This window comes from Moschus berezovskii, chromosome 11 (assembly GCF_049115385.1).
Source record: "Moschus berezovskii isolate FMDL1 chromosome 11, NW_MosBer_1.0, whole genome shotgun sequence".
In the NCBI taxonomy this organism is placed as follows: Eukaryota; Metazoa; Chordata; class Mammalia; order Artiodactyla; family Moschidae; genus Moschus; species Moschus berezovskii.
In genome coordinates, this window is record NC_142470.1 from 82,260,978 (window position 1) to 82,285,965 (window position 24,988).

Below are 24,988 nucleotides of genomic sequence, written 5' to 3' on the forward strand. Positions count from 1 at the left end.
TATCTTTCACATCTCTTCTTTTATCCGCATCTTCTTACCTTACTGCTTTTATCCTCTCTTGTTTCCCCACATCTACTCTCATCTCCTTCCATTTCCTTTTTACTGCATCCAAAGTAACCTTTTCTAGTCATAGCATTTATCATGTTACACATTATCTTTCCTTAACCCTTGTGCTCTGCCCATCCCCCTTCCTTTTTATTTAAAACATGTTAGTGGCTAGGTTCTATAATAATTTCACTCCTGCTGCCTTGCCAGTCTTATCTCTTAGCACTCTCCCCTTCCCATAGATTTCTCCTTCGTTGGACTTGTTGCAGTTTAACAGGGGGTTTTGTCTATGATTTCCTCCCTCGCACTTGGCACAGTGCCTGGTAGAAGTAGATATCCAGTGAATAGTTGTCATAATGAAGAAATCAATGAATGAACAATTGCTGCAAGTATAGGAACTGAATTCAGTGCCTGCGATGTCCTAGTGTCCTAGTGGCATATGGATACAGCAGGCCCCTCTTATCTAAGGGATAGAGGTTCCAAGACCCCCAGTGGATGCCTGGCAGTGCAGATAGTACCCAAACTTATGATAACATGTTTTTTCCTAAATATACATACTTATAAAATTTAACTTATAAATTAGGCACAGTAAGAGGTTAACACGCAATGGCAAGCTACTGCAGTACTCTTGCCTGGAAAACCCCATGGATGGAGGAGCCTGGTGGGCTGCAGTCCATGGGGTCGCTAGGGGTCAGACGCGACTGAGCGACTTCACTTTCACTTTTCACTTCCACACATTGGAGAAGGAAATGGCAACCCACTCCAGTGTTCTTGCCTGGAGAATCCCAGGGACAGGGGAGCCTGGTGGGCTTCCATCTATGGGGTCACACAGAGTCGGACACGACTGAAGTGACTTAGCAGTAGCAGCAGCAAGAGGTTAACAATGATAACCAGTAATAGTAAGCGTTAGTCACTCAGTTGTGTTCAACTCTGCAACCCCATGGCCTGCAGGCCGCTAGGCTCTGCTGACCGTGGCATTTCCCAGAAAGAATACTGGAGTGAGTTGCCACTCCTTTTCCTTGGGGATCTTCCCGACTCACGGATCGAACCCAGGTCTCCTGCACTGCAGGCAGATTCTTTACCACCTGAGCCACCAGGGAAACCCCAAATCAATAATAATATAGAACAATTATAGCAGTATGCTGTAGTAAAAGTTAGGTGGACGTGGTCTCTTTTTCTCTCAAAATCTTACTGTACTGAGCTCACCTCTTTTTCTTATGATAATGCGAGATGACAAAATGCCTGTGTGATGAGGTGAAGTGAGATGAACGGCATATGCATTGTGACTCACTGTTTGTTAGGCTATCACTATTGACCCCCTGGTGGTATATCAGAAGGAGGATTACCTGTATCAGTGTTCCTGGATCATCAAGCCCTGACAATGCTGATGGTTGGATGTCAGCTTGCAGATGATGTTGATGGTTGAGGATCCTAGGTGGAATGGAGGGGGCCAGTGTGAGATTTCATCATGCTATTCAGGACGGCATGCAGTTTAAAACTTGTGATTTCTTTGTTTTTGATATTTTCCATATAATATTTTCAGATCATGGTTGATCAAGGATAACTGAAACCTGGGTAAGGGAGGGGATTACTGGACCCATACTACAACAGGCCAGAAGTGGTTGACCATTCAGGATATATACTAACAAAGTGTTCTTTGGAACACATAGAAAATCATGAAGTATATTTGTATTTCATGTTGAAATAAAGTTGGTGAGTGCATTTTGGAACACATGAGAGGCTTACATTAAAAATACACTGAGTATATCATAAACACACCCTGAATTATATAATACTTTGCACTGATAATGAACCTAGAGTCGTGTGCTTGCATAGCAAATGTTATGTTTTGTTCTTTACTGAAAATGAGCTGGCAGGTTGGTGATGGTTTATGATGTGTGCGTGTATGCTCAGTCATGTCCGACTCTTTGCAACCCCATGGACTATAGCCTGCCAGGTGCCTCTGTCCATGGGATTTCCCAGGCAAGAGTACTGGAGTGGGTTGCCATTTCGAAATCTTTGTCAGGGTATCTTCCTGACCCAGGGATTGATCCCATGTCTCTTACATCTCCTGCATTGTCAGGCACGTTCTTTACCAGCTGATACACCAGAGAAGCCCCAGTTTATGATATTAATAAGATACAGTTATAGATTTATTTTGGCTGATAGACTAAATACTAAAACTTTTTGGTTTAGTTTTCCTACTTAAGCAGTGCAGAGGAATAAAGACCATCCAGTCTGATAGCTAATATTTGGATCAGGCAAGTACCAATATATTTTGGATGAGAAATTTGGAATGTTTGTCACCAGTTATGGATCGGGCCTTCAGAGTATGCTAAAATTCTGTTTGTTATTAAAGTTTTAAAATATCTTCAACTTAAAAACTGCCTATAGTTCACTGACTTTTCCTTAATTTTGCATTTTCTTTTTTCCTCTGATTGTCTCCATTTATCTTATATCTTTCCCATGTTATCTACTGTGCATTCTGAATTCTTTGGTATAAGTCTCCCCTGAACGCCACAAAAATGAATGAGTAGGGCTCTTAAAATTTTATTCTGGTTATCCCTCTGTTTTTTCTTAGTCTTTCTGTGGTTTGTTTTGGGGCCAGTGCTGTTTTTTTCATGGCCATCAAAATTTGTTTTGGGCAAAATTTCATGGAAGCCATGAGTGAACATAAGATGTTGACTGAATCACTACAAGAGCAGTTTGGGTCTTTGTATTTCCTATAATACTTAAAATATAAGTGTGTGTAATAGGTATACAGTAAATACTCATTCTTTTGATTTGTTAATTGGTTTCCTGTTACCTGTTGTTATTTTCCTTAAAAAATGTGAGCCTGGCTAGCACTTTATTACCTAGTCATCCATAAATTCCTTCAGCCCGTGTTACTGAACCTCTATGAGGCAGTTTCTGTTCTAGGCATTAGCAACTCAACAGTGAACAAAGTCTTGCATTCATGGAGTTTACATTCCCTAGTCCAGTGAGTGCTTACAAAATAAAAATGAAGTTAAATATAATAGTAGGACTGTAAATCTTACGTAGAAAGCAGTATATTGCATAGGCATCTCAAAGTCAGCTATGGAGTTTTTAATGATATTCCTGGGCTAGAAAAGATCGTTTTTGTAGGTGATGGGGTTTCTTACCTGTTTAAAGAAAATTCATTGAAGTGTATTGCTCTTCTTTCATCTGTTTGAGTGCTGTGTTTAAGATTCTTAGACAACACTAAGAAAAGCCATGTTAGATGGCAGCTTTTGTCTGTGGACAGTTTCTGTTCTGTTTTTGGTCCAATCTTCACCCTACTTAAAATATTCACCGTATTTTAAAAGTACATTCGAGTATCATGAAGACTTTATATAAGTAATTTTTACATTATCCACCCTGTGAGTCCCTTCTTATAGTGCTAATCATCAAGAGGTAAAAGTTACAACATTTTTGAGGGCAAATGACCCTGAAGGGATACCTGCATCTGATATGGAACTGGGGTTTTATGTAATCTTGTCTTTCTCCCTTAGAGTCAGCAAGCCGCTTGCACAGGATTCTGAATGAGATTCAGCCACGAGATACTAATGATTATTTCAGTCGAGCCAAAATATTGAAAGAATGTGGTAGCTTTGATTTAGAGGACTTGAGTGCCAGTGTACCGAATATTGATACTTCTGCAGAAATCAAAGGTATATATAAAATCAGTACTGGAGTCAATATTTAAGTGACAAAATGTGCAAAATGCTCTTTTCCTGTAGTAAATCAGGGGCTGCAGATGTATGCAGGACTGTGGAGAAAATAAGGTCTTTTTTGAGCTTATAATGATTTATTTTGGGGAATGAGTTTATAAAACTTTTACCAGAAATTGGTTTGCCCCAGTCCAGCGTATGAGGTGCCTCAACAAAAAGCCTTTGAGTCCTGAGACCTCTCTTGACAGCCAGGTGATGTAGGAACAGTGATGCACAGTGAACTTGGGTTTGGGCAGCAGTCCGCTTCTCCCAGCAGTACGGTCTGGTGCTGTGAGCGTCCTTACAGTCACTCAGGCAGCCATTTAAAGGAAGCAGATTTGTGACTTATTAAAATGTGAGCTACTCTTTTGCACCAGGACTTCAGAATTTGAATTCTTACTGTTTGTTGTCTCAGTTATAATCTTCTTTAATGCTATAAAAAGTTGTCAGAAGCAGATATAGCTTATTGGTTTATAACATATTCTACATTCTCCACTAGATGGGGATATTGTCTTGTAAAAATTTCTCTCTTTTTTTTTAAATTTTATAAATGTATGCTTGTTGTGATTGTTTCAAATAATACAGAGGTAAATGCGAGCTAAAAACAAATTAATTTTGTTTTTTTTCATTTCCTTATTTCCTCTCCAATCCTACTTCTTCCCTTGTTAATGTATATGTTTCAGACCTATTTGATGTATTTAAGTGTATGAATTGACATATATTCCTTTGAGTTTAGCAGACTTTTAAAAGACAAAAGGGATTGTGTTAAAGAGATTATTTTGTTAACTTACCTTTTAAATTTAATAGTTTGTTTTGGATTTTTTTTTTTTAATGTCAGTACAAAAATATTCCTAAAGCTAGAAAAAGAGAGTAAAGATTATAGCTAATCGACTATGGAATTTAAGTATATTTAAAAAGATAATTTGTATATTCCTTTGAAAGGAAAGTTGTATCCTGTTCTACTGACATAGCAACCACCCCCACTGAAACAAATAGTAAAGTATATTTATTATAGTCATATTTTATGGATGACTGAGAGGTGGAAAGAATTGATTCCATTAATTTCCAAAAGTTAGAGTTTGGTTTTAGAATACTACTGTTTTTTATTTTTCAATTTACTTTGAATATAATTATATTAAAGAAAATACTTAGAGGGTGATTCTGACCCTTAGCACATGCCCAACAAGTGTTAGTTATTTTCTCCTGAATAAATATAGCATATGACAAATTGGTTTGTTCAAACAGATTATTCTTGGGGAAATTATGAATAAGCTTGTTCTAAGAAACCTGGGATGTGAGTAATCAAGTGTCTAGTGTTGCAATAGTTTTTTTTTTTTTTTAAGGTAAAGAAGGAAAAACATGTGACGTAACTGCTCAAATGGTGCTGGTGTGTTGTTGGAGAAGCATGAAGGAAGTTGCTTTACTCTTAGGCTCGCTGTGCCAGCTTCTACCCATGTGGTCTGTGCCAGAGTGTCCTGACGGATTGTTGACGGTGGAGCAGGTAGGGTAGACGTTGATTCCACTAGGTATAATCTCTGGTCAAAGCATATATCCCAAACTTTTATTTATAACCCAACTTAAACAAAATCTTTGGAGACATTTTTCTCGAGTAAAATCTTACAGATGTCAGCCGAAGAAGGTTCGCTAATGTGTAGAAATCGAACCTTGCAATACATTTCCAAATTTTGGCATTTTTAGAAATATTTTTATTTTTCTAAGTTATACAAATAATGATAGCTCTTATCTCACTTTTAAATTCAGTATTATCATTTGAATTTTTGTTTCTCCATTGAATACACACAAACTTCAAATTTAAATGAAATCGTCTGTTTAGTAAAACTCCACAAACCTCTTAAATTTTGGAAAAAAAAATATACGTGTATAGGTTAATTATGGATCTCATGGTTCTCTCTACATTGATGATAAAGTTATATAGTTACTTTGGTTTTTTTGGCTGACTTTTATTTTAAGACCACAAAGTTAGTTCACCATCTGGGACTGTTCAAGGGACTTGAGTGCAGTGTTTACAAGAAATTAGCTTACCACAAGCATTTCATTTGGAAATATTTTAGATTTATTAGATTTCTGTTTTTAATTGATTCCCTCTTCCTTTCCATATGGTTTCAACAAATCCATTTCCCACCATTTTCCAGCAAAGATATGTAACATGTACTTTCATTTTTAGCCTTTTTCAAATAAAGATAATTTTTCCCGTAGGGTGTTACGACATCTAAGAACAAAACAAATATTGTAGTATGCTAATACTGATTATTTCTATAATAACCATGTGACCAGTACCATGGAAATAATGCTAATATTTTTATTCTCACACTTGCTGTGGCTGATGGGCTCGCATCTGGTTAACAGCTGGGCATGTGATGTTGAAAGGCTCTGAGATGGAGAGAGGTGGAGGGGAACAGGACACTGCCGGCTTCATCATGTTCCGTATTCTCTTCCAAATCAAATAGGCGTTAGTGTCCTAGCGTTACTTGCAGTCCTTGCTGGTGACTGGCTAGAGTGCCAATGCCAACATCTTTGCTGAGGAATCCAGCTATGATTAATGATTACTTCACTGATGTTCACCATCTCACTAAGAAGTAAACAGGGGCTAGAGCCCCTTGACTTCTCAGCTTTTCAAGGACAAGTTAAAACATGTAGTTTTGGGGTTTGTTGGCCTGTGTTTTAAAAAAAGAAAATTAAGGGAAACATTGTTTTACTGTAATTGAGAAAGATCTGAAAGCTTCCTGTGAAAATCATTTTGGCTTGACACCTTTTGTAGGACATCCAAGTCTTATGGAGTTATGTGGGATATCCAGGTTAAAACTGGGAATTAATTTTTAAACATTGGAAAATAATACAAAATAGACAAGATGTTTGTGACAACAACAACAGCAACAAAGAGAGGCTGTTACAAACCAAAGAGCTCTTCTGATAACTGTTTTCTTGAATAAGAAATAGAATCCTGTTTTTCTGTGAAATATTCATCTCCATTCTAATGAGGTCTGGTCATTCCTCCGTGTCGCCATTCACATGGCGACCCCACAAATATTTACTGACTCAATGAGTGACCAAGAGTGTATGTGATAGCACTGTTCTGACATGGAAACCCTGCCCTCTTTGGAAAACTTGAATCTTGATCACCTTCAATTTTACTAAAAAAAATTAAAATCCTTCTGAAAGTGTGGGAGCATTTAGACATGAACTCTAAAGTCACCAAGAAATTAGTGTTATTTGTATTATAGAGGATTCCTGCTTTTAAACGTAAAATTCTGTTCCATGAAATTCCTTTAAACATACTCCCATGTACTTAGTACTTTTAAGAGTTAAAAACATAAACAACAGAGAAGAATGTAGTTTGCATTGGAGTGGCAGGACCAGGCCTAGGGAGTCTACCTTCTTTCCGAGGACATAGATGCCCTTGTATCACTAGATCTTCTGGGCACATAGTGGCAAAGCTACAGATTTAAGAATCAGCAGCATAGGTGAATGTTACTGCAAGAGACCTGCAGAGACAAAGGTAGTGGAGTGACTTGCAGACAGAATGCTCCCTGTTTGAGGTGAAAATTGGGAATTTGGATTTCTTACTCCTGAGAATCATAAAAACCATGATCTGCTTTTCTTTCAATGGATGAGGGAAGCAGTTCTATAGGTCCTGAAATATTGATGTTCAGCCTGATGCTTTTCTTGTTCCCCACTTACCCTTCACTCTTGAAAAAGTAATAGGATTCCATTACAACTGGGAATTTGAGGTCTCACATGTAGATGGTGGGCTGGATTTCTTTTGGAAACTCAGCTCCTTGAAGCCCATACTGATTTGACAGCCCTTTAACAACAATCCCCTATGCATAAAGATGCTTTTAACAGGCCAGCAGGTAGTGAAACTCCAATTTGGGGATTTTTGCTGTTGTTTGAGGAGAGGAGCTGGTGCTTGTTTATAATTCTGAGTATATAATTCACAGACTCCTCACTGGAAGGATCACAGAGGTGATATTTTCCAGCTCCCTTGCACAAGGGGAGACTGAAGCCTTTGGATGTTACCTCGTTTGCCCAAGATCACAAAGCTGGTTTGTGGCAACTCTGGGATAGGAACCCGATTCTTCTGCTTCCCTGCCTGTGTTCCGACACAACACAGTGCCACCTTTGTTCTTCATGGCTCATTTAATCTTTCTTTAAATTTAATTTTCCTATAGCCAACCAGATATTTGCAAGTAGTGGGTAGTCAGGTAACTTGCCACTGAACTTTTTTAGCAAATGAGCCTTCCCTCGATGACTGCTAATGAAGCAGTGTGTCCTCCATGACTTCAGCAAGAGGAAAATGTGTTCATTCAGAGGCACGTCTGACCTTCCTCCTGCGCTGTAATCATGAAATGAAAGGTTCTTTCATAAGGTCCCTGTCCGAGAGGCAGAGATAAAACCAGCTTTGAGGGATGTAAGTTGAGACCCTCAAAGAGTGAGCAGTGCATGCAACCTTATCTTACTACTTCCTGACTGGTTTGTGTCTGGGCTTTGAGCTGGAAGCTTTGCTTGATACATTGTTGGTCCTCTTTCCATGGGATATTGGATACCAAGTACCCACTGATTTTCTTAAACAACTTCCTCTTCCTGGGCCATCAGTTCATCTCTTTATATGCTTCTCCTAATATTCCTAAAAAGAAGCTTCTGGGCACAATTTTTTTTTTTTTTTTAATATCTTCTTTCCCCTTTCTAGTTATTATTGCCCCAAAAATCACATGAATAAAAATAATTACCTGTTAGAACTATTAGAAATTGGCAATTTAAAAAACTCCTACTTTAGATGCCGTTGTAATTTTCATAATGTACATGGCTAACTAGGTTTATCCATTTCCTCAGTGCCTTTTGTTTCAGCTTTAGTTTTTGTTAATGAACTATAAATGGGATATATTTTTATGAGTATTCGTCAGTCTTCAAGAGATTGCTTCTGTATTTTCTTCTACCAAAGTTTAGTTTTTAGAAATCAGTTCAAAGTATTTATTGAACTGTACTGACTGCAGGCTCCATGGTTATGTTACTGGGATGTGAAGTTGAGCATGGAATCACATCATTTAATCAACTGTACATTGACTGCCTTACTACATGAGTTGTGGCAACATTAAGAAATATAATATGTGGTTCTCTGACTTCAAAGGGCTAAGAAGTGTAGTAAGAGATTCAAGACAGAATTTCATTTCAGAAAGTCAGACTGAAGGGCAATTGTTAAAGTGGCACATGGTTAAGAATTTGCCAGAAGACAGAGAATAAACGTTCTGATGGGAGGATGCCTGAATACCAGGAAACCATCATCTTTGTCATCATTATGTAGGAGGACACTGTTAGGGCTTTGAAGAAATCCCAGGTGTTAGTAAGAAATCACAATCGTAGAGAATGTCCAGTGTAAAACGTTATCTACTACAAACTTTTATGAACTATTCCATTTAACCAAAGTGGAATTAGAAAATCCTGTTGACATTCCTAAGGTTATAAGAAGTAGCTGTGTCTTAAAGTAAAACTGAAGGTTTGAATGAATGTGTGTGTTAATTGCTCTGTCATATTTGACTCTTTGCGACCCCAGGGACTATAGCCCACCAGGTGCCTCAGTTTATGGGATTCTCCAAGCAAAAATACTGGAGTGGGTAGCCATTTCCTTCTCCAGGGGATATCTTCCTAACCTAGGAATCGAAACCTGGTCTCCCACTTTGCAGGCAGATTCTTTACCATCTGAGCCACCAGGGAAACCCTAAGAATACTAGAGTGGGTAGCCATTCCCTTCTTCAGGGGATCTTCCTGACCCAGGGATCAAACTCAGGTCTCTCACATTGCAGGCAGATTCTTTACCATCTGAGCCACCGGAGAAGGTTTGCTGCTGCTGCTGCTGCTAAGTCACTTCAGTTGTGTCCGACCCTGTGTGACCCCATAGACCCCACCAGGCTCCTCTGTCCCTGGGATTCTCCGGGCAAGAACACTGGAGTGGGTTGCCATTTCCTTCTCCAAGAGAAGGTTTAGGGAAATTAATTATGGTTTTAGGGATTATGTCTCACTACCTAATGACACAAAATAAAAGCAAAAATTGACATTTAACAATATTGCTTGCTACTCTCTGCCAGGTACTCTGCTAAATGCTTATATGCATAATCTCATTTATTTCTTAGAATAATACTGTGAAGTAGGTTCTAGTTTTATCCCCACTTCACAGATGAGGGAACCTTGTTACATAATTAGCTTGTATTGATAAGGAAACTGAGTAGGGTTCCTAAACCCAGCTTTCTTGTCTCCAGAGCCCCAGATCTTGAACACTGCACATGCTCTTTGTAGAAATGTCCCACCTTTATACTTGAATCTGTTTTGGCCTTTCTAACTTGTAGGGAAGGGAATTAGCTTTTATTTTTCTACTGTATTTCTCTCTACTATTTAGATAAAGAACAAATGAAAAATATATTTACATTTGTCCTTTGTGGAGTTCATGCTTTAGATGAGCATTTATGTTGTTCCTCTGTTTAGTCTTTTGTTGAATAATAGGTGCCGGGAGAGGTGGCATGTCCCATGTGGAAATTTACACCCTGTAAATCCATAAAGCATGTTAATTTGTCTATAGAAGTAGGTTTTATGGAAAGTTAGAACCTGAATATACTAAACTTTAAAAGATAGTGTTGTTCAGTCACTAAGTTGTGTTACCCCCATGGTCTGCAGCACAGCAGGCTTCCCTGTCCTCCCTGTCTCCCAGAGCTTGCTCAAACTCAAGTCCATTGAGTCAGTGATGTCATCCAGCCATCTCATCCTCTGTCATCCCCCTCTCTTCCTGCCTTCAGTCTTTCCCAGCATCAGGGTCTTTTCCAGTGAGTTGGCTGTTTGCATCAGGTGGCCAAAGTATTGGAGCTTCAGCTTCAGCATCAGTCCTCCCAGTGAATATTCAGGGTTGATTTCCTTTAGGATTGACTGTTTTGACCTCGTTGCTGTCCAAGGGACTCTCGAGTCTTCTCCAGCACCACAGTTCAAAAGCATCAGTTATTCTGCACTCGGCCTTCTTTATGAACCAACTCTCACAACCATACAGGACTATTGGAAAAACCATAGCTTTGACTATACGGACCTTTGTTGGCAAAGTGATGTCTCTCCTTTTTAACACACTGTCTAGGTTTGTCATAGCTTTTCTTTGGAGACCAAACCCATCCCCCAAAGAACTAGTGACTAGAATTTAAAGACTAGAAATAAGTGGCCTTTGAAAAAATTTTTATTGATACTTTAATTCCCTTTCAAAAAGTCTGAGATATGTATTATTTATTAAGAAAATATTTTATACAGGCATCATCCATGATAAAAGAAATGTTTTGAGGCTTTCTTGGTGGCTCAGTGGTAAAGAATCCTCCTGCACTACAGGAGACACAGGTTTGACCCCGGTCTGGTAAGATCCCACATGCCATGGAGCAGCTAAACCTGTGTGCCATGACTATTGAGCCTGTGCTCTAAAGCCTGGGAGCCACAACTGATGTAGCCCGCGTGCCCTAGAGCCTATACTCTGCAACAAAAGAAGCCACCACAGTGAAAAACTTGTTGCTCTAGCTCCCGCTCTCCGCAACTAGAGGAAAGCCCATGTAGTAACAAAGACTCAGCACAGCGAAAAAAAAATAAACAGAAATGTTTTTGTGAACTTTAAATAGGAGGTTAGCATCAAATAGATCAAAAGACAATCAACTTGAATTTTCAGAGGACTGTTTCATTGTTTTAATTAAATTAAAAAATTATTTTTCTGATTCTACTATTGTAAGTTTCTGCAGAGTTAAATATGTTCCCTGTACTCTGTTCATCCAAGGGAAGGCATGGTTCCTTTTCCCTGTCCAGCTGCTCATGGACCACGTTGCCAGGTTGACCCCTCCCACTCCTTGTGTGATGGATACATCCCTACCTTGCAACCCTGTCTTCCACTGTTTTCTATCATGAAACCTTGAGGCCGTTCAGCTAGGTCTGCTATGAATCTTCCGTATAGTCTGTGTTCATTCATATAAAAAGACCCCATGAAGTATCTGGGAGGTAACAGGTACTTAATAAGTGTTTGTTCATTCACTCTAATATCCCAGCTCTTTCTCATGTTAGTTATCTTTTTCCATATTGATTCACCCAAGTATAACCTGTTTAAGGTCTAGCCATTAATCTTCAGTTCAGTTGCTCAGTTGTGTCCAACTCTTTATGACCCCGTGGACTGCAGCACACCAGCCTTCCCTGCCCATCACCAACTCCTGGAGCCTGCTCAAACTCATGTCCATCGGTGCCATCCAACCATCTCATCCTCTTTCGTCCCCTTCTCCTGCCTTCAGTCTTTCCCAGCATCAGGGTCTTTTCCAATGGGTCAGTTCTTCATATCAAGCCATTAATATTACTGTAAGAATTTATTTCAATGTAAAAAGAACTTTCATTTCTTAGTGCAGGTAAGCTCCTGATAGGTACCATCCAGCATATTGATTTTCTCTGAACTGAAAGCCTTCCAAGGACAGATGTCTTGTTTTGTTCTTTGTCTACCCAACGCTGAGCTACTAAGCATTTGACAGAGTGCTAAAGAAGTACTTACTGTCTGATTAATAGAAATGTACTCTTTTTAATGGGAAAAATTCATATTAAGCCTCGATATTACCTACATAGGTTTGTTGGGAAATTAAGTGCAAATTGAAATAAGAAAAACTGTATTTATCATGTATATCTTTAGAATCTCATACTGTTTTCTGAGGCCCAGAGTAGCTAGGGTTGAGAAGAGAGACCATCCACTTGTCTCATTCACTTTGAGGTCTTTGATTTTATTATATGCTTTTTGGTTTAGGCCCCTTTGAAGGGAATTAAGGTAAAGGAAGCAAGGAACATCTGATCTTTGTTTGAGAACTAGATTGTGAATCCACAGAGAAGCACTTTACTGGTAACATTCGTTTTCCTGAAGTATGTTTTAATATCTGTAATATTAAAAAAATTCAGGATATAGAGATACCCTGTCTCTATGACTTCCTGTTTTTATTTTTTGTTCCTTAAAACACCTTCTTAGAAATCTTTAGTTTCTCGAGTAATGGAAATGATGGTCATAACCAGTTAAGTAACTGATGTTTCTTTCTATCTTATTTTGTAAGGTCTACAGGTCTGTCTTTTTGAGCTACAGGTCTGTCTTGGGGATTAAATTAAGATTTAGTGCTTGATAATTCTGTTCAAAATATACTCTGAAATTACATATTGAAGGTAAAAGGATAAGGCTTACCCTGACAACTAGTGAAAGTCACTCAGTTGTGTCTGACTCTTTGTGACCCCATGGACTATACAGTCCATGGAATTCTCCAGGCCAGAATACTGGAGTGGGTAGCCTTTCCCTTCTCCAGGTGACAACTAGTAGTATGTAGCTTATAAAAAACATTAAAAATTAGGGGTATCATCGGATCTTCACCTGAAAACTTTAGCTGAAGAGCACGACATGCCACTCTTTGATGATATTGAAGTGTTTTAAACTTAAACAGATTTAAAACTTCTGTTGTATCCTGCTTCTTTGGTTCCTTCTTGACCTCATGTCTGATTCTTATATCTCTAAATGAATCACCCATCTTTCTATAATTGTATATATTTTGGGTTTAGAATATGTCTTTACCTTTTCTCTGTTTGGAAGCTCACATTGATCTGAATGGGTTTATAAGTTAAGGGCCTATGCTGAGCTTTTAGATTTATTAACTCACTTTAATACACAATCTATGAGGCAAGTACTATTATTATTCCCAGTTTATAGATGAGGAGACTGAGGCAGTTGCCCATGGTCACATGTTTAACTGCTCTTTCTACTGTTTATCATCTCTAATGTGTGCAGAACACTAGTCACTGTACTAGGGGAGAAGTTGTTTCTGGATAAACATGTGTGAGCTATTTGGGGTAAGCTTACTTTTTCACCATTCTGTGACCTGCTGGGAAGACCTGGATCAAGAGTTACTGAGGTTGTGTACAGAGTCTTGATTTTCTAAAGCTGATCAGCTGCCAAATCTTATGGTATAAAAGTACAGTCAACCCATTCATTAACAGTTCATGCTGTACAGAACCTCATCAGCAACTAATTGTCAGTCATGTCTTCTTTAAAATATATTGTCATATTTGTTAATTGTTTAAACTTGTGTGGAGAAAGGCAGCGTGGTGGAAAGTGATTGGGTAACATACTGGAAAGCTCCATGGTTCTGACTCAGAGTGAAGCCTGTCAATGTTCAGGAGGCCCTTTGCCCTAAATCTTGCATGGCCATTAATGTGTGTATGTGTGTGTATGTGTGTGTGTATAAAAGTGATTTTTGGAAAATATTGTTTAGTAGATTGGAGTTTTAGTTTGGGAAGATGAAAAATTCTGTAGCTAGATGGTGGTTGGGCAACAAAGTGAATATCCTGAACGCCACTGAAGTGTAGACCTAAAAATGGTTAAAATGGTAACATTTATGTATATTTTAGCCATAATAGAAAATAATTTTTTGAAGAGGGAAAAAATAGGTAATTATTTCACCTCGGCCTAGGTGAGTGAAGGTTGTCATTTTTTGTGATTTGCTCTTAGTATTGAATGGTATGAGCTAACAGAGAAAACAGCAAGGTCTGTGAAGCTGGCATAGGGAGGCAGGTCTAGCGTAGCTGTTAAACCTTGCTCAACTCTGGAGCCAAATTGCCTAGGTTTATGCACTGTTTCTACCATCTACTTGCTGTGTGACCTTGAATAAGTTACTTGGTCTTTCTGGGCCTCATTTTTCCCCATTGTAAAGTGGAGATAATAATAGTGCTTCTTTCGTGGCTTTATTGTGAGAATCAATCGTGATAGTGTCAAAATGCTTAAAATATTAACTGTTGCATAGTGGGTGTTAAACAGACATCTAGTCTAAGTGGTTACTGACATAAATACGCCTGTCAGTGTAAACTTAAGTTGAATATTTATTTTTGATTTTGTTTTGAAGGTAAAAGAAATAGGAGATTACTTTAAACAGCACCTTTTACAGTCCAGGCACAGAGGAGCATTTGAACTGGCTTACACTGGCTTTGTGAAACTCACTGAAATCCTAAACAGGTAAAACAAAGCAAATATCCCTTTGTGTACATTTTAAAAAGACTACATGTACAAGCCATGTGCTTGAAGTAGAATTTAGCTATGTCTTTTGATGTTTAAAAGAATAAGACTTAGCTGGCTTCAAAACTCTTGGAAGAAATTGTTTTCTTAGCTTTCACCGTATGATTTACTGCAGATGATGGAGTGAAATGTCTAAACCGAATTGCTCTCTCATTGAAAGGTGATTTGACGCAAACTCAAAGATCTTACTAAAAATAGCTTTGAAGTTTAACATTTATTTTCATTGAATGAAATCACTGTTTTGTCTGTTTGAAAATTACTTGGCTTGTGGAATAAAATAAGCCCTCCAGTTTTTTGGATTTGTGTGCATTACAGACAGAGAAACACTTAAGGATTTTGTGTTTTTATTCATAATTTTATCTTGTAGAAAAATGTAAAAGAACAGTAAGTAGGCCAAAAAATATAAAAGATTTTCCCACTTACTTGGAAAAATACTCAGGTAGATTTCATATATTTAGCCAAATGTATTTTTTTTTTACATTATAGGTGCTGGCTGATAATTTCATTCATTCATATAATAGATTTCCTCCAAAGAGCTTGTGAGGAAACCTTAAATTACTTAATGACTAAGTGTTCATGGCAAGTGTTCTCTAAATAAAGGTAGTATTTTCCAAGAAAACATTTCCATTGCCTGGAAACTTTTTGAAATGAAGCAGAGTTCTGCCAGCCTTGTAGCCTCAGCAAACATTTTATTTTGGGCCGTTAAGACATCTACTCCTTGAATATTTTTGAAACACTTTTTCACACTCCTGGTAAAAACATTTATAAAACATTTCGACAGTTATGGCCTGCACAGAATATCTTTAAATGATACATTTTTAAATGTCCGTGACATTAAACTGCTGATCTTGAAAATATTTTGTTATCTTTGCAACTCTTTCTTTCCAGTGTAGAGATGACTTAAGAATATTTTTTTCTCACAGCACAATCCACTTCACTCCCTTCAAATCAATTAGCAAATGTATGTATTGAACACTAGCTGTGTGTTCAGTCCTATGCTTGGTTTGAAGGCTGAAATACTTCTTTATGAGACAAGCTTCCTGCTCTCAAAGAGCTTATGGTTTAGTTGGGGAAATAAGCAGGGATGAAATTCAAAATATTTAACAAATGGTATGTCACGGGCACTGACTGGTCAGAACAGACAGTGGCTGTAAGCACCAGCTTTGCTGTCTGTATGGATGTATGTTAGCTGAATGCGAGCCTGGAAAGTGAGACCAAGACACTTGAACAAGATGATCCAATACAATTGTCAAAATTTGGGCGAAATTTGCTAATTCTGTAGGAATAGCAGAGAGAAAGCAACAGGGATAGGCTAGTAGGGCTTAATGGAGGAGGTAGAATTTGTGCTAACACATGAGTAAGGTTTAAGTAGATAGGAGGAGAAAGGAGGAGACTTTATAAGTAAATACTGAGAGGCTATAATCAGCATGGCAGATTGTTAGGTAAGTGAGCCAGCCTGATTGTCGTGGTGGTGGTAGAGTTACTAGGTAATAACATCCAGTTGAATAGAAAAAGCCTTATTTTGAATGCCTAGAAAGCAGAGTTGCTATAGTAGGGATGGAAAGAGGCACTGAACATTTTTTTTTAATCTGAAATAGATCTCAGGAGGCATGTAGAATAGAGAAATAGCAGTAATCTATTCTGCTTCATTGACTATGCCAAAGCCTTTGACTGTGTGGATCACAATAAACTGTGAAATTCTGAAAGAGATGGGGATACAAGACCACCTGACCTGCCTCTTGAGAAACCTGTATGCAGATCAGGAAGTAACAGTTAGAACTGTATATGGAACAACAGACTGGTTCCAAATAGGAAAAGGAGTATGTCAAGGTTGTATATTGTCACCCTGCTTATTTAACTTATATGGAGAGTACATCATGAGGAACGCTGGGCTGGAAGAAGCACAAACTGGAATCAAGATTGCTGGAAGAAATATAAAAAACTTTAGATATGCAGATGACACCACCCTTATGGCAGAAAGTGAAGAGGAACTAAAAAGCCTCTTGATGAAAGTGAAAGAGGAGAGTGAAAAAGTTGGCTTGAAGCTCAACATTCAGAAAACAAAGATCATGGCATCTGGTCCCATCACTTCATGGCAAATAGATGGGGAAACAGTGTCAGACTTTTTTTGGGCTCCAAAATCACTGCGGATGCTGATTGCAGCCATGAAATTAAAAGACGCTTACTCCTTGGAAGGAAAGTTATGACCAACCTAGATAGTATATTAAAAAGCAGAGACATTACTTTGCCAACAAAGGTCCGTCTAGTCAAGGCTATGGTTTTTCCTGTGGTCATGTATGGATGTGAGAGTTGGACTGTGAAGAAAGCTGATCGCCGAAGAATTGATGCTTTTGAACTGTGGTGCTGTAGAATATTCTTGAGAAGTCCCTTGGACTGCAAGGAGGTCCAACTAGTCCATTCTAGAGGAGATCACTCCTGGGTGTTCATTGGAAGGACTGATGCTAAAGCTGAAACTCCAGTACTTTGGCCACCTCATGCAATGAGTTGACTCACTGGAAGAGACTCTGATGCTGGGAAGGATTGGGGGTGGGAGGAGATAGGGACGACAGAGAATGAGATGGCTGGATGGCATCATCGACTTGATGGACATGAGTTTGAGTGAACTCCGGGAGTTGGTGATGGACAGGGAGGCCTGGCGTGCTGTGATTCATGGGGTCGCAAAGAGTCAGACACGACTGAGCGACTGAATCGAACTGAACTGATGACACAAGATCTAAGTTCTGCTGGCAATGAGATTGTATAAAATTGAATCTCCTCAGCCTCTGGTCTCTTTATCTATAAAGTAAGGAAGAGAATATTTGCCCTATTAACAGATCTCTCTGGTCTTTCTTATATGGATCAAATAAAATAGATATTTATGAAGATCCTTTTGCGTTATAAAGTTTTCTACAAGCGTAAAACATAATTGAGACTGATGTTGGTTATGGTATTGGTACATCAAAGTAGTTTTTCAGTTGGAAATGTTAGGTTAGATAGATTGTACTGACAGACAGTAGTAAGGAGAGCCTGGCATCAGCTATTAATAATCTAGAGCAGAGGTGATACAAGCTTTGATGATGTCTCTAGGAATGGAGGGAAGGAAGTGACATCTCAATTAATGTTTAGCCCCATGTAGTATCAACTCTACACAGGACATTTTGAATGCTTAGAAGGGAAGCCATGGACATCTCTTTATTTCATGATTTTATGTGTCAAGAATTAGGGCAGTGCATACCCGAGTGATTCTTCTCCTTGGGGTATTTACTGAAATCAGTTGGTGGTATTCAGCTGACAGATGAACTGGTCAGGAGGGCCCAAGACAGATTTATTCACATTATGGCACCTTGGTGGGATAACTAGAAATTAGGGCCTCGTTTGGACTGCATGTGGCCTTTCAGCATGGCAGTCGTAGGGTAGCTGAAATTCTTATATGGCAGCTGGCTTCCTCTAGAGAGAGGTTTCCAAGAGAACCAGGAAGAAACTGCATGGTCCTTTCTGACCTGGCCTTGGAAGTCTCATAGCATTACTTCATTTACATTGTTTTGGTTCTAAGTGAGTCTTAAAGCCAGTTGGATTCAAGGGGAGGGGCATTAGACTTAAACTTTACCATTTGATGGTAAAGTGGCAAGATCATATTGTAGAAATACATTTGGATGTGAGATATAGTGGCGGCCATCTTTGAAGAATGCCATCTGCCACGTGAAGCAAACAGAATGTGTGTAATGAAGGTCCCCAGGGACCCCATGACTGTTCCTGTGGTTTAATTCCTAGTGACCAGAAAAGTGGAATTGATGTTAACAAAGGCAAGGGGAGTGAAAGATGGGATTCGTTTGATAAAGATGACTAAGTTTGTTTTGTATGTGTTGAGTGTGAGATAATGGTGGCACATCCTGGTGAAAATATCAAAGTCGTAAACTGGGAGATGGATTAGTCTGGGTGATATTACAGAAACGGAGATAACTTCTGAGCTCTCTTCATAAGTATCATAGTATGATTGCAGTCTTTAGGGAAGAACTTAAGAGAAAAGAACAGAAGACCAGGGACAGAGGCTTTTCAACAACTGTATTGTGTAATTGAAAGTACAATTGAAGGCATTCCAAATAAATGGAGTAGGAAGACAAGGCAAGGCCCAGTGCCTAGTATTGCAGCCACCCCTAATCTGCATTAAAGAGCTCCTCATGGCTGTCACTGTTGGCTTTTAACCAACCGGTTATGAGTTCCCAACTGTTGCTTCCAAACCAAGTGGTTCTTGATCCCTTTGGAGACATCTCAGATCTGCTGAACAGAATGTTTTACGGAGAACATCTTTGCAGTATGTGTGGCTTCCTTTTGTTTGGTTTTATTTTTAAAAGAAAAATGTGTTTCTTTTGGATCCTTTTGAAAGCTTTTAAGTTATGAAAAAGTTATTTAGGCATACGGCATTTTAAAGTTTGCAGAAAGAAATCTGGACTTTCATGAAAATCCACTGAAATTGAGGCCAACTGCTGGCCACCTCTTGAACTACAGCTGTGTGAAGGAAGCAAGCACTTAAAGAGATTAATGGGTAAATAACCGAAGAGTTAAACATGAACCACATTGTTTGAATTGGTTTTTAATAAGATTATTCAGAATGTCTTCAAATGTAAACTGACTTCACTATTAAACAACTAAACAATCAGCTAAGAATAAATAGGAGTGGGAGACACTATTCTTTTTTCTGGGAATTTTTTGAAAGCAACAGTTGCACTCACATACCCGCACACACACACATACTTAATACTTAATATGTTGAGTTAATTTTCTCAGATTTTAAGAATCTGATTTGTTATATGGTGCTTTCTGTTTAAAATTTAATGAAACATTCATGTACTCTTTAAAAAAAATAATCACCTTCCTATGCATAATTCTCTGCTTAAGCATTTGATTAGTGGTTAAATGCATTAAAGTTACAACTGTAAATTCAGATTTCTGATGAAATTCATATATGCTTATTTATGTGCTATCATTTTAGTATTCAGGTTATTCTTTCAATGAAAATGAACAGAATTCTAAACTAGAATGCCAAACCAGGGAATCTAGCTTTCATTTATTCAACCAGAAATTAAAAGCTTAACTCCTAAGGGGATTAAATTGTTGTGTAATTCTGAATCTAGAAGGAAGGTTCATGAGTACTTGATATTGTCTTGCTCCTCATTTTTTTGAATTGCTCTGCTTATTGAAATGTAACTTAATCCGTGAATATTTACTGCACTAATTATAATCAATTTCACATTATTGGCCTGAAAAACCAACCTGCTGACATTTAGTGATTCTTGTCATAGAATGCTAGTGCTGACTTACAGACATCAACAATTATGGTGGACAGAAGTAATTTTTATATGTATTTCAACTTTCATGAATTAATTATAACTACTGCAATTCAAATTCAACAGAAAACTTCTTATGTACCTTTGGAATATAATAATAAAAAATAATTTCACTCTACTGGAGACTGAAAGATCAAGTCTCTAAAGAATATGCAATTGAGCAAGAAATAAATGTAGAACATAATGTAGAGGTTTGGGGAAAAGTCATTCAAAGTCACTCTCAGCCTTATTTTCATCTCCTTTGGCAAATGTGTCTTAAGATACTTGTTATTTCTGAGTATCCTATGATTTTTATTTGAAATATTAATAATTAAAAAATAACTAATTAAGTGGTCATCCACTCTTGGAAGCCCTATTAATACTTTATATAGGTAAAAAAAATCCTTTAAATCTGCCATTTCTATAGTAGATTAGAAGGATTTGAGGAAAATTAGAATGTCTTAATGATTTTTTTCTTTTTTCTTTATTTTTTAGAATGTCTTAATGTTTAAAATCTGAATCTTTGTGTCTTTGACTTGTGATCCTTGAATTTCTATTTTTAAGTCTACTCCATAGTTGGGTAAGATGTTACCTTCTTTCTGGAACTTGGAATACTCATTTTTTTTTTTAAAGTTCTCGTAATAATTCTCAGTGATTTTAGACTCAGTAACAGAGGGATCTTGTTCTTAGTGAATAGCTTCTATCTCAGCTTTTTTAGTAAAACCCCAGAGTTGTTAATATTAATTTTTTTCTTTTTGATCTCAGGGAATGGTCACATTAAATAAGAGAACCAACAATTTGTTACATCCATCTAACCACTATTTTTTAAAATCCACTGTATCTTGCCCTTCTCCCCATGGCTTGCTGACTAGTAATTCAATTTCTATTTGGTCATTGTTGTCATTGCCTATGCCTGCAGCTGAGGCTTTACAGTAGCCCCTGATGTTTTAGCCTGCAGTAAACCTCAACAATATTTGAGGGTGGAGAGCGAGGTTAAGATGGCTTCTGTTGATATGTCGCTTTCTCACTGGATCTCATTTGGGCAAATCATTTTTCAGGCTTAAAATTTCTCCATGCTTCAGGGCTGTGTTCCCTTTTTAAAATGTGCATGTACATGCCCACAACCTTCCTGACCATCTGTCCCTGTTTAATTTAATTGAAATAATAAACATGAACCTTGAAATAATAAACAGTACTTGACTGAAGAAGGAATGGAGTGGAGAATTGGAGAATTTAGCTTATGAAATAATAGGACCTTGGAAAAATCTCTAAGTTAGGAAAAATAACCCTGCTGAAAAAGTCTGAGGAAATGAAGGTAACATTTCTCAATTAACAATAATAATATAACTAATCAGAACTTGACCAAAAATAGCTCTCTGTTACTGTCCTTAGGTGGATGGATAAACCATCGGAAAGCCTCTCTGTAGTCAGGGGACCTGATTTATTGGTACAAAATAGTCTAATGACCAATTAGTTGGGTATACAGCATACGTAATTTGATTTCAGTCTGGGTTTTATGCTTATCTTAGAATCCTTACCCACTACCAGTGAGATAGCTTTGTGGATAGAAATTGGACTAATCTGTTTATGGAGGAATAATTTGCTTCAGTGATCTTCTCAAGACAACACAAAGACCTAAAAAGCAGCCATGGACTGGCCTGTTCATTTCTGTTACTTTTGGTAGAGGCTCAAGCTGTGAAAGTGTCGGTCACTCAATCGTGTCCGACTCTGTGACTCGGGCTATGGCACTTAGCATAGAAAAACCAAACCAAATCCAGGCTCTCTTGCCTCTTTCCTGTCAGCCTTTTAATTTTTTTTCTTTTACTTTCTACTATTTCTTGACTGATAACAGGAAAATCAAAATGATCGGATTCCCTCCACATCCCCATCCTTAACTACCACCTCCCTTAGAGTGTAGAGGAAAGAATATTGAGGTATGAGTTAGAGCTGAGTTCTGCCTACCAGCTCTGTTGACACTAGCAAAGCCATGAAAACCTCTCTAGGCTGCTGTGTCACCTTTGATAAAGGAAGAGAATTCAGCTTTCTAAGGCCTTTTTCAATTTCCATTCTACTTATAGTAGAATGCTGCTTACTAGTTTCTGATTGGGAAAGTCTGGGGATTTGGGGTATGAAAGATTGAGGTATGTTGGATACATTTTTAGTAAACTTCCTTCAGAAGTGGTAAACCAATCTCTTAGGAGTCCTTTGTGGATTAATAACATTTAGTGAGACTGGCTTATGAAGAACCTTGAATCCCTTGTAAGAAAGTTACAGTTTTTATGATGTTCTCAGAGATTAAAGATATTTTGTATTCATTTGACACTGGAGTGAAGTAATACAAAAGAGCCTCAGACAAAGCGGATGTCAGCTGTTTTAGTGGAGAGGCACTAGGTAACCAAAGCAGGCTTGGAATTCCCCATGGCTGGGCGGGTGAGCACATGGGGCTGGCACAGCGCAGCCATGGACTGCTTTACTCAGGGACCTTTCCTTGGATTGTATGATGAGGAACCAAAACAAACAACTAGAGTTTGTCGCATTGTTCTTGGGAGCCTTGCTTGGCTCCATTTTTACCTCTCAATTCCTTCATTATCATAAACAGCAGCAACTCTGGAGTTTTGAAATCACTTCCTTGTGAAGTAATCTTTCCTTGCTGGGGAGCAGACAGAAGCTTCATTGAATAGTCAGAAGTCTGGATTGGGCTGTTGTGTTTTTCTCGGCACAGCACAGTGACTTCACCATTGAGGAGCATTATGGGTTTTTTAGCCCTCCTTTTCCACATCTAGTTTTTCAATTATCTGCCTAATTGGAAGCACAGCTAGTATGGGGTAGCTGGCCCCAATACTAGTTGGTCCTTACTTATTCGTTCAGGAAATGATTTCCTGAACATCTTCTGTATGCCTGTGTAGAAACACTCTGACTATTGAGAGTGTGATGTGGTAAACCAGAGTTTCTCTGAACTGAGACAATTATTAGGATCTGAATTTGAAACATTTATCGCTGTAGAACTAAGAGAGGCATGAATAAGGGACCGTAGCTTGTGAGTCTATGATGAGGTGTTTTGGGGACAGTCTAATGAGGAGCTTTGGGTACTTATATAATATAGAGTCATTGTTCTCTCGCTTTGGAATAGTAACCTAGGCAATAGTGTCTCATTGAATTTCAAAGCATTTTTACAGTGATTTTATTTTCATTCCTGGGCACTGAGAAATCAAGTGATTTGTCCTTAGCTACACAACTAGTTGGGCTTCCCTGTGACTCATCTGGTAAAGAATCCGCCTCAATGTGGGAGACCTGGGTTCGATCCCTGGGTTGGGTAGATTCCCTGCTGCTAAGTCACTTCAGTCGTGTCCGACTCTGTGCGATCCCATAGACGGCAACCCACCAGGCTCCCCATCCCTGGGATTCTCCAGGCAAGAACACTGGAGTGGGTTGCAGTTCCTTCTCCAGTGCATGAAAGTGAAAAGTGAAAGTGAAGTCGCTCAATCATGTCTGACTCTTCGTGATCCCATGGACTGCAGCCTATCAGGCTTCTCCATCCATGGGATTTTCCAGGCAAGAGTACTGGACTGGGGTACCATTGCCTTCTCCGGAAGATCCCCTGGAGAAGGTATTTAACCTCAGTTAAATCCGGACACGACTGAGTGACTGAACTGAACTGAACTGAAATGAAATACCACTTTATACAAACCTGAACCCTGTATAGGGTTTTGAACCCTATCTTTGATTTTGTTCTTGAACCCTATCTTTGATTTTGTTCTTGAATATTGGGAAAAAATTCTCTCTTGGGGTAATATTTAGGTTAACAGATTTGATTCTGCTTGGGGATTTCAGTAGCAAGTATCTTCATATCAGTGCTATGACCATGGGATGTGGAGATTTCTGAATGTGTTCATTCCTGTTTGAGGAAGCTAAGGAGGGGAATCACCTGTGGCTCTAATGGGCTTCTCTTGTCATTGGAAAGCACTTTTGTTTATCCTTTGCTTTCCGGTTGCTATACCCTCTTGGTGTGTCAGCCTGGTTTCTTACAATGGTACAGTTAATGGAGTTGGTAAGTCATAAGTTGTTCATTTATTCAGCAGATATTTGAGCCAACTATTGGGATGCCAGACCCTATTCTGTGTGTTTGGTAATAACGAAGTGAACAGGACAAAGTTTGTGCCTGATATCATGGAGTTTGTATTTTAAAGGACATCTAGATAATAATAAACTGTCAGATAACTTTTATGTTTCGGTGTGATAAAGTTTAGTGTAAGGAAAAATCTGTTTCTCCCTACACTAAAGTAAGCCAAGGCTCAGATGACAAGAAGCAGCAGCTTCCCAAGCCATGGGAACAGTTGATACAAAAGCATTTCAAGTAAAGAGTAGAATGGTATAAGATGAAGTTGAATGAGGCTGTTCAGATATGTAGGGCTTTGTGAGCCAGGATCTGGTGTTCCCTGGATTTTTTAAAAAAATTATTGTTTGTAGATGTTTTCATTCAGGTGATGATGGTGATGATGCTGCTGAGCTTGAGTAAATACTCATCATTTACTATGTATTAAGGTTAGGGACAGGCTTCCCTGATAGCTCAGTTGGTAAAGAATCTGCCTGCAATGCAGGTAGACCCCGGTTCGATTCCTGGGTCGGGAAGATCCCCTGGAGAAGGGACAGGCTACTCACTCCAGTATTCTGGCCTAGAGAATTCCATGGACTGTATAGTCATGGGGTCACAAAGAGTCGGACATGACTGAGCAACTTTTACTTTCACTTTCAAGGTTAGGGACACATCCTTGTTTTGTTCCCAGACAGACTCATATCTCTGCCTTATT

General features: G+C 38.5%; 1 protein-coding gene across 2 annotated transcripts in view; it reads left to right on the forward strand.

Moving 5' to 3' along the window:
• The window catches only part of THADA (THADA armadillo repeat containing), a 352,983-nt gene that overhangs the window by 46,048 nt on the left and 281,947 nt on the right, over positions 1 to 24,988 (forward strand). For both annotated transcript variants that reach the window (XM_088841512.1, XM_055399202.2), the window contains exons 21-23: positions 3,558 to 3,716; positions 5,099 to 5,256; positions 14,687 to 14,796. In XM_088841512.1, coding sequence (XP_088697638.1) covers positions 3,558 to 3,716; positions 5,099 to 5,256; positions 14,687 to 14,796 — 427 coding nt within the window. The remainder of the gene's footprint in view (positions 1 to 3,557; positions 3,717 to 5,098; positions 5,257 to 14,686; positions 14,797 to 24,988) is intronic.